The 13,432-nt window shown below is 52.4% G+C and overlaps 2 protein-coding genes across 6 annotated transcripts in view; one reads left to right on the top strand and one right to left on the bottom strand.

Annotated features, from left to right (window-relative positions):
* Positions 1–79: 79 nt before the first annotated feature.
* Positions 80–12,329, bottom strand: KLHL22 (kelch like family member 22). 4 transcript variants are annotated; one of them, XM_061602969.1, is made up of 7 exons: positions 11,993–12,329; positions 10,098–10,337; positions 8,819–8,984; positions 7,138–7,856; positions 4,949–5,141; positions 3,153–3,386; positions 80–2,795 (listed from the first exon to the last, which is right to left on the bottom strand). In XM_061602969.1, the coding sequence occupies exons 2-7, from the start codon at positions 10,322–10,324 to the stop codon at positions 2,418–2,420; spliced, it is 1,917 nt and encodes a 638-aa protein (XP_061458953.1). In that variant the 5' UTR covers positions 10,325–10,337; positions 11,993–12,329; the 3' UTR covers positions 80–2,417. The 4 variants fall into 4 exon arrangements, with proteins under 4 accessions (XP_061458953.1, XP_061458951.1, XP_061458952.1 ...); XM_061602967.1 differs by lacking the exon at positions 11,993–12,329 and adding an exon at positions 11,392–11,947 and having other exon boundaries at positions 10,098–10,368; XM_061602968.1 differs by having other exon boundaries at positions 81–2,795; positions 10,098–10,368; positions 11,993–12,328.
* Positions 12,108–13,432, top strand: part of MED15 (mediator complex subunit 15) — a 28,959-nt gene continuing 27,634 nt past the window's right edge. For both annotated transcript variants that reach the window (XM_061602966.1, XM_061602965.1), the window contains exon 1: positions 12,108–12,491. In XM_061602966.1, the coding sequence (XP_061458950.1) occupies positions 12,436–12,491 (56 nt within the window). In that variant the 5' untranslated portion in view covers positions 12,108–12,435. The remainder of the gene's footprint in view (positions 12,492–13,432) is intronic.

Below are 13,432 nucleotides of genomic sequence, written 5' to 3'. Positions count from 1 at the left end.
TTGACACCCTTTTATTTCTACACACACATTTTAAACGCCGTGTAAACTGCGGTGGTTTCCATAAATACTACGCCCCCCCCCGTCCCTGCAGCTCTTTCCTCTGTTTCCATCCCTAAGTCCTGACAGATTCGGGTGCTACTCAAGAGGCTTGAGCTCCCCCAGAATATGGGGCTTTTGGCGGCTGCTTAAACAATTAAGTAAGGGATGCTGAGGAGGCCATCAGCAGACAGACACCCGTTTCCTCTTTTGGGGGATCCAAATTTCCCCACAGTGGCCAACCAGATGTTCCCCTGGAAGCCCCATACCAGACGCACGAAGGCAGTGGCCCGCTGGGCCCTCCCCCCTTGGCTGCTGTTCCTGCCTCTGATCCTGGCTAGTAGCCCCTGAGAGCCTTGCCCTCCTCCACAAATTGGTCAAACCCCCTCACCCCTTTATCCTTCTAGAACACGGGGAGAGAGATGTGCCCCTGCCATAATTCAAGTGGCCCCCAATGCCCCATGGGGTCTTCATTCCTGCTCCTTTCTTCCATATTTTCTTGGCTCTTAAAAGGGCTTCCCACTCTTTCCATATACTGCTACCCCCTCCCCACTCTTAAATAGAAAACAAGTGAGTTTGCTGTAGAAGCTGCCCAACATAACTTTATTATCCAGGGGAGCTATGCAGAAAACAGCCTGAAATCAACCAAGCGATAAATATTACAATGTTACTTGGAACTTCTGATATATATTACACCTGATCATTTTTACATAATTGACTCCTGACAAGGAAGCGTCAGTTCAATCCCAGCTATTTTAAAGCTTCCTCAAAATGGCTGTTGCATAATGTCAAAAGTTGCCAAAAGACAACTTCAGCTATGTGGGCATTTCTGCATCTTCGGCTGCAGCTGGTTTCGTTTTAATGTCATTTTAGTGTCCTCTAAGGAGCTGCTCTTTGCCCAGCACCAGAGAAGCAACTAGCGTAAGGGTTACAGAAACAATAAGGGGCAAAGCAAAATGATTCCCTTCTGAACAGGCACTCCATCCTAACACTTGAACCCACAGACTGGCATGCTTACCCACAAAGAGATGGCTGCCCACACAACACTGCAGTGAAGTGCATACCCGTGACAAGTTACTCAACTTTCCTTGCAGGAAACCAGGCAGTGAAGCACCGGGGGGGGGGTGTTGGCAGCTGGGACAGACCAGAGGACAACTGCTGGCAGAGAGACACTAGAGCAGAAGAGACCACTCTTTGGTTTTCAGGCAAAACATGCTTAGCTGCTGCACCAGATAGCCCATGTCGCTCCCTTTGGGGAGATGGAAACAATTACAAATGGGCAAAGCTGAAAAATCAACACTCTGACTCAAAAGGGCTGCGGAGGGTGTCAGACTGAAAAGATTTGTTTGGGCTAGTCCATCCCCCTGCCCCCACCCTCTTTTTCAGACATTTCACAGCTCCTTATTTTCACTGGAGTGATATCCCATTTTACAATACTTGGGGGTGTTCTGTGTGTTCTTCCCCCGCCCCCCCTCCCAACACACAACATGTTGATACAAAGGCTATTTCACACACATGGGGAAAATGCTGTAGTATACAAACCTTTTTGATAAAAAAAAAGGCTGAAATAATAGTGGACCTCTTTTCCCTGCAACAAGCGGCTATTTTTCTCTGCAGTTGTGGGCATGAAGAGGAATGCAGCAACCAGGACTGGACTGACGGCGGCAGCAGCCGCCACCAGCAGACCAAGAAAGGCAGCCGACCAAAGGAGGCGGTGGCAGCAGAGGAAGGTGGCTCTGCCTCTTGGTAAGCATTGTCATGGTTTTGGCATTGCTAAAATGAATTGATTTCAGGCTGAAAATGTGATGCTCAGGGAATAGCTGAATGAGGGTCTCTTATGCCATCTGTGCTGCAAGTTAAGACACAGTTCTGGGGACGGAGAAGGGGCACTTTTTGGACAGAAAAACGTGAGCACTGGTGGGCTGCATTTGCTCTGCTGGCAAAATTGTTGAAGGCAGCTTAGTATACAGAAAGCTTCTTCAAGTTACCAAATATTTAAATATTGATTGACGGGTAACAAAGATACACCCCATTGTTCCTAAAATCGTTTCCTCTGGTTCAGGAGGTGAGCACCAAGCAACGTCACAAGTGCAACATGCCCTTCACTACGCGCATCAGAGTGAGCAGCCCCGGTCAGGAGCCCACCCAGCCTCTCACAATGGCTGGTTTCTGGGCCCACTTGGGGTTGGCTAACAAGACCAGCCCAGGGGACCAGATTGCCTCCACCCACACTGCGAGTGGAGCTGAGGAGCAAACGCATGGTGCTTGGCCAAAGTCACACCACCTGCCTCAGTGGTGGGGGCTGGGGAGGAAGCAAAAAGAAGCAAAACGAGGCCTGTGAGCCATCCTCACCGGGGAGGGGGAGGGGAAGGAACTTCAACTCAGTTGTCACTCAGATTATCAAATTCCTCCCAATCTAACATACTCATGACCTCTGAAGAAGTGTCTGAGTGATCCTGGAGCCAGCTGTCTGGCTGCCATTCAGGGGTCCTCTCAGCATTCATGATCGCAGCCCTGGGCAGTGTGAGGGCACAGGCAGCCATCCCAGAAATATCATCCTCTAACCGAGGACCTTCTTCCCAGCAGTCTCTCTCGGCATCGTAAATGTGGACATAGTCCATGCGGATCCCCCGGTTATGGGATCTGCCCCCCAAGACGTAGATCACGTGACCCAGGACAGCGATGCCAGGCTCGCCATGCCCTGCAGGCAAAGGACTGACGGCTGTCCACTGAGAAGTGTTTGGGGAATAGCAGGCAACCTGGAAGAAAGGAAAAGCCAGATAAGGTTTTGGGCCATTTTGGAACAGCTCCCCAAACCTGAGGGGTGGTAGCGTCCTTCCTTCACTGCAGGCTAGAACCGCTCCTCTCCTCTGCAGCCACCCCACAGGACCAGAAACAAAGAGGGGCTTCCTAGAACTTGTTTCACTGTAACGGGAGGCAGAATGAACAAAACCAGCCTGGGATATGAATGGGACACCCCTTGGGTTGCAGCCAACTCGGTCATACTCAGAGTAGACCCACTGAAATCAACAAACTTCTGCGAGCCCCATCTGTTGTTTCCAATGGATACATCCCCCTATTACCAATGCCTGGACAGAGCCCACCGGCCTGCTCACCTGGTGGACATCCCTTCTGTAGCCAGAGTCATTGTTACTCCCTCCAATCACATACAGCCTGCCCAGCAGCGCCGCCATCCCATGCCAGGCCCTCCTGACAGGGCCGTCCGCTAAGCTGTCCCAGCGATCGGCTGCAGGATCGTAGCAGTGGAGCTCCTTCAGATAGTCCTCCCCTCGCCTCCCGCAGGTGATGTACATCCTCCCTTCCAGCTCTGCTCCTGCATGTGCGTATACCTGGATCAGCAAAAGAGAGGAAGTGGGCAGGCTCGGTCCACCAGCAAAGCATTTCCAAAATACCCATCACTCCTCCCTCAACAGGCAGGCCACGCTCAACGCTTTAGCCAAACCACAGGACTTCCCTTGGAGGCCGTTCTCAGAGCCAAGGGGAAGATCCAGCCTAGCTTTCCAGTTCAATTCACTGTCAGTGGGAACTTTGCCCACCACCCTACAATTCACCCACCTCCCTCCCCACATAAGCAGGGCAGCTGAAGGATCTTGTGGGGATCCTCCTCCTTTCAAGCCGGCCCTGAGTCAAATGCCAAACAGAAACCTGGACATCATTCCTAGGGAATCTGTTCAGGCGCATAACCCTTCCACGTGCTAGTTTGCAAGGCAATGCAAGGTGATGTGTTTGTTCTCAAAGGAAGCAGCTCAGGGACTGTTTCATTTCACATTGCCCATCTGCCATCTCAGCACTTTCGGCGTTCTGTAAAATCTATGCTAAATTCTGCTATCAAAATGCAGTGTAAATAATATCTGTATAACCTTGCTTATTCTCAATAATTATTTCTACTTCCAAGATCCAGCATTTTGGGGTGGGGGAGGAGATTACACAGGAAAGGGCATGGAGCAGATGGAAGGTGGGATGACCAGTCAGGACAGAGGGGAAAGGGGACTCTCTCTCCCCACCACACACTCACAGACACACACACACACCCTTCTATTCAGATCTCAGTTATCACTTGTTTCCACAGTCAGCAACTTTGAGAGCCAGAAACGTCTCTCCACCCCTCAAACTACTATGCTTAAGAAACTGGACGTTGCAGCAACCACTGAGAAACACAGGTAGCTCCAATAGGTGTTGAGGGATGAGGTGCAGCAGCTACTTCTGGAGACGCAGCTGGCAGGGGGCAAGGGGGGCAGGTGGACAGGGAATCACAGGCCTTCCCTATGGCAGCTCCCCAAGTGTGGGAGGCTCACACTAAGGGGAAGCAGGCACCTCACAACTGCCGTGTTGTCATTTAAGCGCTGGGTGAAGAGCTTTCTATTTTCTCAGACCTTTAAATTCAACTTTTTCTCAGTTGTTGTTTTTTAATGTAGTCTGACACTACAAAATCCTTTGCAGATTTAGAGGGTTTGTTAAATGTTTTTACTGTTCTTTTGAGAAAACTGCTCTGAGAGTGTCTTGGACCTGTTGGCTCGAGTCCTGTCACCGAGTGCAACACCATCCACGCTCCATCCCAACCACGACAGACCTTCAAGTATTTGAAGAGAGCTATCAGATCAGCTCTGAACGTCCTGCCTCACCCACCCTCTTCTGGCCTCAGCAAAAAAATATATATTTTTTGGGGGGGGGGGGGGAGAAATACACGAGCCAAAACGTAAGCAGTGGCTGCTGGGCCAAAGCAGAGATTCCCCCTCGTTAGCACCGCGCTCTGGATCTCGCAGGTGGGCCATCCAGCAGGGCACGAGGGCGGCAGGCCCTCTCCTTTTGGCCCTTGAAGCAAAGGGGCCGAGGGGCCCTGCAGAGTCTGCCTGCACTCGCCACTTGGCTGCGCCTGCACCTCCCTCCTTACCTCCTTCCTGAGAGGCGCCACGTACTCCCAGGTGTCGGTTTGGGGGTCGTATCTTTCCACCACCCGCAGGTCTTCGTGGTAGTCCCGTCCTGCCACGGCATAGATGTGCTCACCCACGACACAGATGCAGAGGTCCGCGTGCTCTTGTTGGAGGGGCTGGATCTGGAACCACCTGTTGTGTCGTGGGTCATACCTTGCAAAGGAAGGTGGAGGGCCAAACTGCACAGCTCTCCTAGCAGAAGGGCCAGGCAAAGTGCCCTGAAGCTCTCCGTGCCATTTCCTGCCCCACCCCCACCCCCAATTTCCCCCCTGCAACATCCGCCCATGCTCGGGCCCCGTTTCCTCCACCCATTTCTCTCTCTTTTCTTTCTTAGGTGTTAAGATCAGCAGACAGAGGCCGTCTGGGGGATGGTGGCCCGGGAGAGGGCCTTCTCAGTGGCAGCCCCTAAGTTGTGGTATGCCCTCCCCACAGAGGTGCATCTGGCACCTTTGCTATACAGTTTTTGGTGAAAGCTAAAGACGCACCTCTTTACCCTGGCTTTTGGCACCCACCCCACTCTTGTGAACGTAATGTGTTTTCATGGTTTTGAATACTGTATTTTAAATTTCTGTAACACCCCCTGGCACCTAATGGTAAAGTGCAGGCAATAAATACATCAACAAAAAGAACCACAACACCACATGTAGCAACTGCCTCCGGGTGAGCAACCAAGTGGCAAATAGCCCTAACCCTGACCCTGTCTTCTCACCTGCAGATCCTCAGTTGCTCTCTGCAGGCTCTTTAAAGAGAGAACCACCAGCTTCTGCAGCGCAATGTCTGTTAGTCTACAGGCACCCTACCTCTGCTTTGTAAAAAAGCACGCAGCACTAGAGCCGCTGCATTCACTGTGTGCTTCTCAGTGTTAAATGGCAGATTAATATTCTTCTTCCAGATTAGTATTCACTCAAGATGGACCATCTCCAGTCCAAACCCCGATATGAAAATCTGCTGGAACAACAACATTCCAAAATGAGGAAGTGTGTGTGTATTTTCTGACATTCTCTCCTCTCGTTGCCTATAGACAGTACATGGGCAAAGTTCCAACTTCTTTGGCTTTGTATATTACAGAAATAGAGTAATACCTCAGTTAACAGAGTAGATGCGTTGCTGGACATCACTTCTTTAACAGAAACTTTGATACCAGAGATAGGAGTGACATGGAAAGAGCAGGGAGAGGTTCCGACACCCGCTCAGAGATGGTGGGGGCAGTTTCAACAGGGGCTTTAAAGGGTGCCTACCTGGTGCCCACCCCCTCCCCCTCCTCTGAATGTATTGGATCCTTCCCTCCCCAGCCCTGGGAGAAAGCAAGAGGTCTTTTTAATGCAAAGCAAGCACACAGCCTAGTCAGTTTCACCCCAGCAAAGCAAAGACATGGGTTTGCCAGTTCATTGGTAGCAAAGGGAAGACACAAGGTGGTCAGTTTCACCTTTAAAAAAGACTTCCTTAAAAGGCGCTTTGTTCCAGGAGGATTCCTTAACTGAGGTATTACTGTAGTTCAATCGTCCTCACATTTAACAGACATTAATCTACTTGCAGGAATGTCTATGTCCTGCACAAGCAGCCAGAATTGTCCCTATTTTACAGATGCAAGGACCATAACACACTCAGAGCGAGATTTAACCAAAGCGACAGCATCAGCAGGCACAGTCTGTGCAACCAGAGTGTGAGTTCTCAACATGGGAAACCAGTCCAGCCCCCGCTCACTGGCTGGTCTTGCTGGGCTGCTTCTCTCTTCAACTTGACTACCTCATAATGTCTGAAGCCTGTAACGCCCCTCTGAGCTGGAAGGACCCCCAGGCAACTAACAATCACGGCTGAGGCAGGCAGCACCTCATTCACAGAGCTCAGGAAATACTGCACACAGTTGCTGCTGCTGACACGGCACTCTTGGATACTGTAAGACACAGGTGTACCTTCAACAGTCATCTCCCTTCACAGCCAGCCCAGCTGGGCTTTATTCTTTGAGAGTGCCCTGAGTAATGGACTAGGAATATTCCAGTCAACTATTAACAGGGCAATCCAATGCCTGTTTACTCGTAGGTATGTCCCCCTGTGTTCAATGGAGCTCACGCCTAGTTTAAGCATGCGCAGGATTGCAACCTAATGGAACAGCAACATGTGCAAGTCACTTAGAAGCAGCTGCACTTACCTCCAACATCGGGACTCTGCTCGAAACCCTCGGACGTTATTATCTCCCCCAATTAAGTAGACAAAGTTGTTGAAAACAGCAATTCCTTGGTTGGACATCCTGGGGGACCAGGCCGCGGTGAGGGGTCTCCAGGCTCCCAGCAGTGGGTTGAAGTACCTGGCTTGGCCACTAAGAACTGTGGATGGTGCAGAGTGCATCCCCCCAAAGCCCACCACGCAGCAGAACTCCGACCTCAACTGCGTGTGCATGTTCTGAAGCACCGGCTGAAGGCCCTCGTTCTTGTGGTACATCAGAGCGCCAGCCACCATCTCCTTTAAGGGACACGGGCGTAGCTTGTCATGAAGCCTCTGCAGGACCTGCAGCTTCATCAATGGAAAACGGACCGTCTCCAGCAGCTTCGGAGGTTCCATCAGGCAGACCTGATCCGTTTCCACTTGCTCTGGCGTGCAATGGTAGAGGAGGGCCCCTTCGTAGACTTCATTCTCAGAGCTGACCTCCAAGGAGTTGCTGTTGAGGAGGGCATAGACCTTTTCTAGGGGAAGTTGGCGGTACATTTCTGTCTTTGAGAGAGTGACAAAGTTTTTGAGAAGGTAAGAGTCCAGCTGCTCACTCAGATGACTCAGGTCAAACAGGTCAGCCAGCCTGTAGACATCCAAGATGTTCTCCTCATCCACCCAGGACATAAGGAAGTTGCAGCAGAACTTGATAACCTCCGGGATCTGCCAGGGAGAAAACACAAGAGCCCCTTTCATGAACAGGAAGCAGCCGTCTGTCAACACTGGCAGGCAGCTGCTCTCCAGGGTTTCAAGCCAGGACTCTCTCCCAGCCCTACCTGAAGATGCTGCCAGGAGTTGAAGCAGGGACCTTCTGCTCTGCCACTGAACTGCAGCCCCTCCCCAAATCCAGCACTCCTCCTGCGCTAGGAATGCAAGCCCTCCCTGAGCATGCAGGACATTGCTTGACATCCAACATCCAAATCCCTTTAATATATTTTGCTAATAAAACACAAAAATCAGATCAAGATTTACTTAACTTGCAAGCTGCCTTGTGGCTGGAAATATTTTTTTATTCCAAGGGGCTCAGAAGTGGGGTGGGTGGAAGAATAACGGAGCCAGAACCAGATGACATTTGTGGAGGAAAGGGAGAATAGCTGCGTCTCAAAGTAAGTGGCAGTTCACGCAGCAGGGTCTTTCTAGCAAGTCCTTGGCTGGGAGCCTCAGGGGTGCTGCTGACTGCCAGAGGGGAAGAGCAAAGGCAGGCGAAGGGACAGGGCTGGACTGCAATCGAAACACCAGGTAGGCAGTGATGGCGTTTAGCAGGAATGAAGCTAGTACCAATCTGCAGACCTGCAGCTCACACTGGCAAAGGCGGAGGAGTGGAAGGCAAATTGTTGTGGTATCCTGGAGCTGGTGCCACAGTCAGGCCCTAAGCTGTGAAGTTCAGGGTCCCAGGCTAGGTCAGCCCCTCCCCACCCACCTCCAGAATGCCATTTTGAGCTTTCCATGGGCTGCCACAGCAGGGATCCCACCAGTGGAGGCTAGAAGGATGGTGTGCCCAATCCCCCCCTCCCGAGCCTGGCATAAAGGGGTTTGAACTGCATCCTAAATCAGCCCACAGGGCGGGAGCGTTTGCTCTGTCGTGTGTCTTCTTCAACACGTCTCTCAGAGCTGCCAACTCTCACCTGAAGTTGGCAGGCCGCCGTGAGTATTTCCTGGACGTTGTTTAGGCTAACCTCCAGTTCCGAGGTGTAAATGAAGTTCAGGATTTTACACATGGCATTATGAGAGACACCCTGAATACGGATCTCCTCCTGTTCCATTTCTCTTAGTCCGCCAGCAAACATTCCCCTACAAAAGGAAAGTGCTGGTTTCACTCATTCATCTAGAAAGGGACTTCTGCCCCCAGGCACCCTTGATCCCATTGGTATGCAGCCCTCCAAGGAACTTAGGTGGCCCATACAGCGACATCCCACTTGAGTGTCCCAACCAACACGTAAGAGAAGAGAGGCTGGCTAGCCCAACGCCACCACAGATTTGAGGCAAAGGGGAAATGTGAAGCTGTGGAAGAGCTCCACTGGGTGCACCTTCTGCTGCAGGGAATGTGGGCCATGCAGCTATCCTGGCACATTTCAACCCCATTCATCCCACCAGCTTTGCAGAGGGCTTGCACATACACACTTGTGCTAGTGTGGATGATCAACAAGGCAGGAACTCCTGGGCAGGGGGGTGCATGTGGAGGCGCGGGATGTGCTCATCTATTCACGGAGGCCCACTTGAGGTGTGTAAGTGAAATATGTGCAGCTCCATGTCTCCATAACAGTCCTCCCACCAGTAATGCACACCGATATATGTGGCAGCCTTCTCCAACCTGGTGCCCTTCAGCTGTTTTGGACTACAACGCCCATTCATTCTTGGCCATTGCCTACGCAGGCTGGGGCCGATGGGAGTCCGGTTACATCTGGAGGGCACCAGGTTTGAAAGGGCTGTTATCGCCTGATGCGCCTCTTCCACAAACCACACTGTGCCACGGCTGCTGTGGGAGCAGCTGCTGGTCTCCCTCTGTCGCCCCGTTTCTACTATAGTTTGGCTCTCTGCTTTGCTCTTTGTGTAGGACTGCAAACACACCACACCAGCAGAATCTTGACATTCATTCTTCTATTTATTGTAGCAGTTACACATGTCGTGGTCTAAGCAGGACCACTGGTTGACTTGCAAACCTCCCTGCTCAGCAGGCAGAACTCACTGTGTGGGACCACAGTCAGTCAAGTGAATGGGACTCCAGTTGTGGTCTGAGACACAATGTTCAACCTCCACAATGTGCTGAGATTTGCTAAACAGAACAACTAATATGAAATTCAACAGCTAAGAGTATACATTCCAAAACTTGCCAGTTTTGAACCCATAAAATCTACATTTTACATCTTCGATTTCACACACGATGCTGCTTTATCTCAGACAGACCTGAAGTAATCGCATGATGCAGCCAGGAGGATACGATGAGCCTCAATAGGCTTCCCCTCCACACGCAGAACAACATCAAAGAGGATGCCGCTGTCCCGGAGAGCTACCAAGCCGTTCAGCAACGCCTGGGAGTGTTGTGCGCTACGGTAGGTGTTGCTGGAACACTCCTTGGTCAAGGGCTCCAGGGAAGTCTTGTGTGGCTGGGCTGGCTCCTGATCTTCCGCCATTCCAGGCAGGACTCTGAGGAAAGGAGTAAAGTGACTTGGGTTTCCTGTAGAGCAATTTACATAAGAAAGGTCAGGTTGGGTTTTCAGACTCAAAACTTTTGGTGTAGTTGTATTCATTTATTATCCTGCCCTTCCTCTCAATGGGAGCACAGAGCAGAAAACAATATATTATCACATATGCGGCATCATGTCATAGGCAGAAATGAAAGCAGAATAGAGAAACCAGAAGCCTTTGGTTGGTTATGTGCCTTCCTAGGCAAGCAGGAGTTATAGGGTGCTGTCTTGCGCCTAAATGAGGCCAACATGAGGAGCAACAAATTGTCACTTGGAAGGGAGCTCCGTAAGAGGAGAATATGTGAACTCTTAACTACTACAGAAGGAGTCCAGTCTTAAATATTTTTAAAACAAAAGTGGTGTTGATGTTAATCTTCAGTGTAGAAATTTGGGGCTTTGTAGACCTTGCTAAAATAGAAAGCGTTCAAAATTGCTTTTTGCATATGATTTTAGAGGTTTCAAATTTTTCTCCAGCTCACTTAATTAGAGCAGAAGTGGGCATGGAAAAGATTTCTCGACTAATATATGTCAGGATGGTAAATTACTGGGACAGAATAAATCAGCTGACAGAAGACAGGTTTCCTAAGATTTGTTTAGAATAGTAGAAGACGAATACTCTAGGACACTAGAAATACTTTTAAACAAAGAGTTTTGGAAGGAGTACAAACTGACATAGCTGCCCTCACATCCAAAAGAAGAGCAAAACAGCTAGCAGTCATAAAACGTCAGCACTATTCTGAATAGTATTTGATATTCCCCATGGCAGTGGAATAGTGAACCTTTTACTCGAGTACGTTTTGTGCAAATGGGATCAATGATGCAGTCTGGGAAGACTTAATGGCAGGCAGTCCAAGTCTATGGGGGACCACGGAGGATTGGGCCCATTAGATCCTGAAATGGCAGTCATATACTGATATTAGGGAACAGCATTTAGAGCCCTTTTGAAGGAGAATGTACTGGCAAGTGAAAGAGAAATTGTGCTGTCTGCTACCAGCAACAATCCAGAAAGTGACCTGGAGGGTTGCTTCGTTTGCAGCAAAGGCCGTCAAACGGAAGAAGTTTTTCGATTCCATTTATGTGAATTGTCATGGAGACAGGAAGGCACGAGCGCACTCCGCGTATGATCTCCTAATCCCGTCGCCTCCATCGAGATCCTTTTTCTAGTCGCCTCTATTTGCCTCGCAAGCGAATCGCGGTGCGTTTTCGGGGTAGGCAACCGTTGCCTACATCCGCTTCATTGCGACTGCGGCACTTTTAAGGAGAGTTTGGGCCCTTGTTTCATTTTTTCCTCTGGGCTGAGGGAGCTCCGCGCCAGGCTCTGCCAAGAGACCAAGCCCGTTTGGAATCGGGCACTCTGCTGCCCCGCGACGCCGTCGAGGGTCGGCCCTCCCCGCCTCTCAGGCCCGGGAGCTCCCCGGGATCTTCCCTGGGCCCAGGAAAGGGGAAGGCGCAGGCTGCGGAGGGGCTCGGCCAGGGGCTGCCCCGGAGGGAGGAGGCGGCGGCCCCGAGGGCGAAGGGTGCCGGAGGACGAGGGGGAGCCTCCGGCTAAAGGACGAGGCCGGCCCGAGGGAGCGCTCTGCACATGTTCAAAGGCGCCGGCGAGCAGAGACTCACCTGAGAACACGTTCGCTTCCTTCCGGCTTCACCTGCCGGGAACCATAGAGAGGCGCGGCGAGAGCGGCTCCCCCGTCGCCCTCCCCGCGCACGCGCAGTCCGCCTCTTAGGGGGGCCCGCGCGCATTTTCCGAGCCGAGGCAGCGAGCGTGCAGCTCCGTCGGCCTTTGGGCTCCCTTCAGCCTCGCGAGGTCGTGCTGGGTGGCCCAGGAAAAGGCCAAGGCCGCCTCCTGCTCCGCTCGGGCCGCGTCTCCGAGGCGGAACTACACTTCCCGGCGTGTTCTGGGGCGGGAGGGGGAGGCGCGACCCGAGAATCGACTTCCGCTGGCCGGAAGAGGCGGCCCTCCGTCCCCTCAGCTAGCCAGCCAGGCCCGTCGCCCGCCCGCCTGCCCGCCCGGGCCTTCCTCCTCCTCCTCCTCCTCCCCCTCCGCGGCGCGTCCCGGCATGGAGGAGAACGACTGGCGCAGCGCCAACTTCAGGCAGAAGCTCGTCAGCCAGATGTGAGTCCGCGCCGGAGCCGCCTCGGCCGCGGGGCAGCCCCGGAAGGCCTGACGGGCGGAGGGAGGGAGCGACGGGGTCGCGGGGCCTCCCTCGCCGCCTCGTCCGCCGGCGGCTGCTGCTCGGGGTCCGCGCGGAGAGAGGCGCCAGATGTGGCAGCCGCAGAGAGCGAAAGGGCCGCCTGGAGGGGTCACCGGGCAGGGCCCAAATGGCCCCTCTGGGGCTGCGCGGCCCTCATGGTGGGCAGGGGAGCGGAGGCGCCCCCCGCGGCTTGGGCAGCTCCGTGCGTGTTGCCCATCGGCGGGGGGTCCCGCCCCCTCCTCTCCCCCCGCGCTGCCTCTCGGTTCCTTCTCCCGCAGGGGAGGGGGCGTTGCGGGCCACTCTGGCGGGATCAGGCCCAGCCGCCACCTTCTGGGGGGGTCACCCAGGTCTCTCCAGGAGCCCCACAAACCAGCCCTGCCCTGTCGGGTGTACTCAGAACAAGATATTCAGAGGGACACTGCCTTGACGTATGGAGGCTCTACTCAGAGGTCAAGGCAAAAGTCCACTAAACTAGCAGGCATCGCACCTTCTGGTAGTGGAAGGGGCCAAGTGATCCTCTAAGCCGATTTCACGGGGCGGGGGCAGCATTAGAATTGAATTTGTCAAGGATTATCAATACCTTGGTACAGTACAGTCATTAACCAAAACAGAGACAATAGTCAAGAAATCAGAAGAAGGCTAGGACTGGGGAGGGCAGCTGTGAGAGAACTGGAAAAGGTCCTTAAATGCAAAGATGTATCACTCAACACCAAAGTCAGGATCATTCAGACCATGGTATTCCCGATCTCTATGTACGGATGTGAAAGTTGCACAGTGAAAAAAGTGGATAAGAGAAAAATCAACACATCTGAAATGCGGTGTTGCAGGAGAGCTTTGCGCATACCATGGACCATGAAAAAGA

This window comes from Rhineura floridana, chromosome 19 (genome assembly GCF_030035675.1).
Source record: "Rhineura floridana isolate rRhiFlo1 chromosome 19, rRhiFlo1.hap2, whole genome shotgun sequence".
Taxonomy (NCBI): Eukaryota; Metazoa; Chordata; class Lepidosauria; order Squamata; family Rhineuridae; genus Rhineura; species Rhineura floridana.
Note: the sequence above shows the minus strand (reverse complement) of the source record. Positions and strands in the feature narration are given on the sequence as shown.

Bases quoted from the DNA above. Each gene is read 5' to 3' on its own strand.
- KLHL22 (XM_061602967.1), bottom strand. From the start codon at position 11,467: ATGACAATTCACATAAATGGAATCGAAAAACTTCTTCCGTTTGACGGC. The intron at 8,985-10,097 runs GTCTGTCTGAGA...TTCCTTTTGTAG, and splicing joins GCATCATGCGATTACTTCAG to GGGAATGTTTGCTGGCGGAC. The intron at 2,796-3,152 runs GTGAGCAGGCCG...CCTTTCTTCCAG, and splicing joins ACAGAAGGGATGTCCACCAG to GTTGCCTGCTATTCCCCAAA.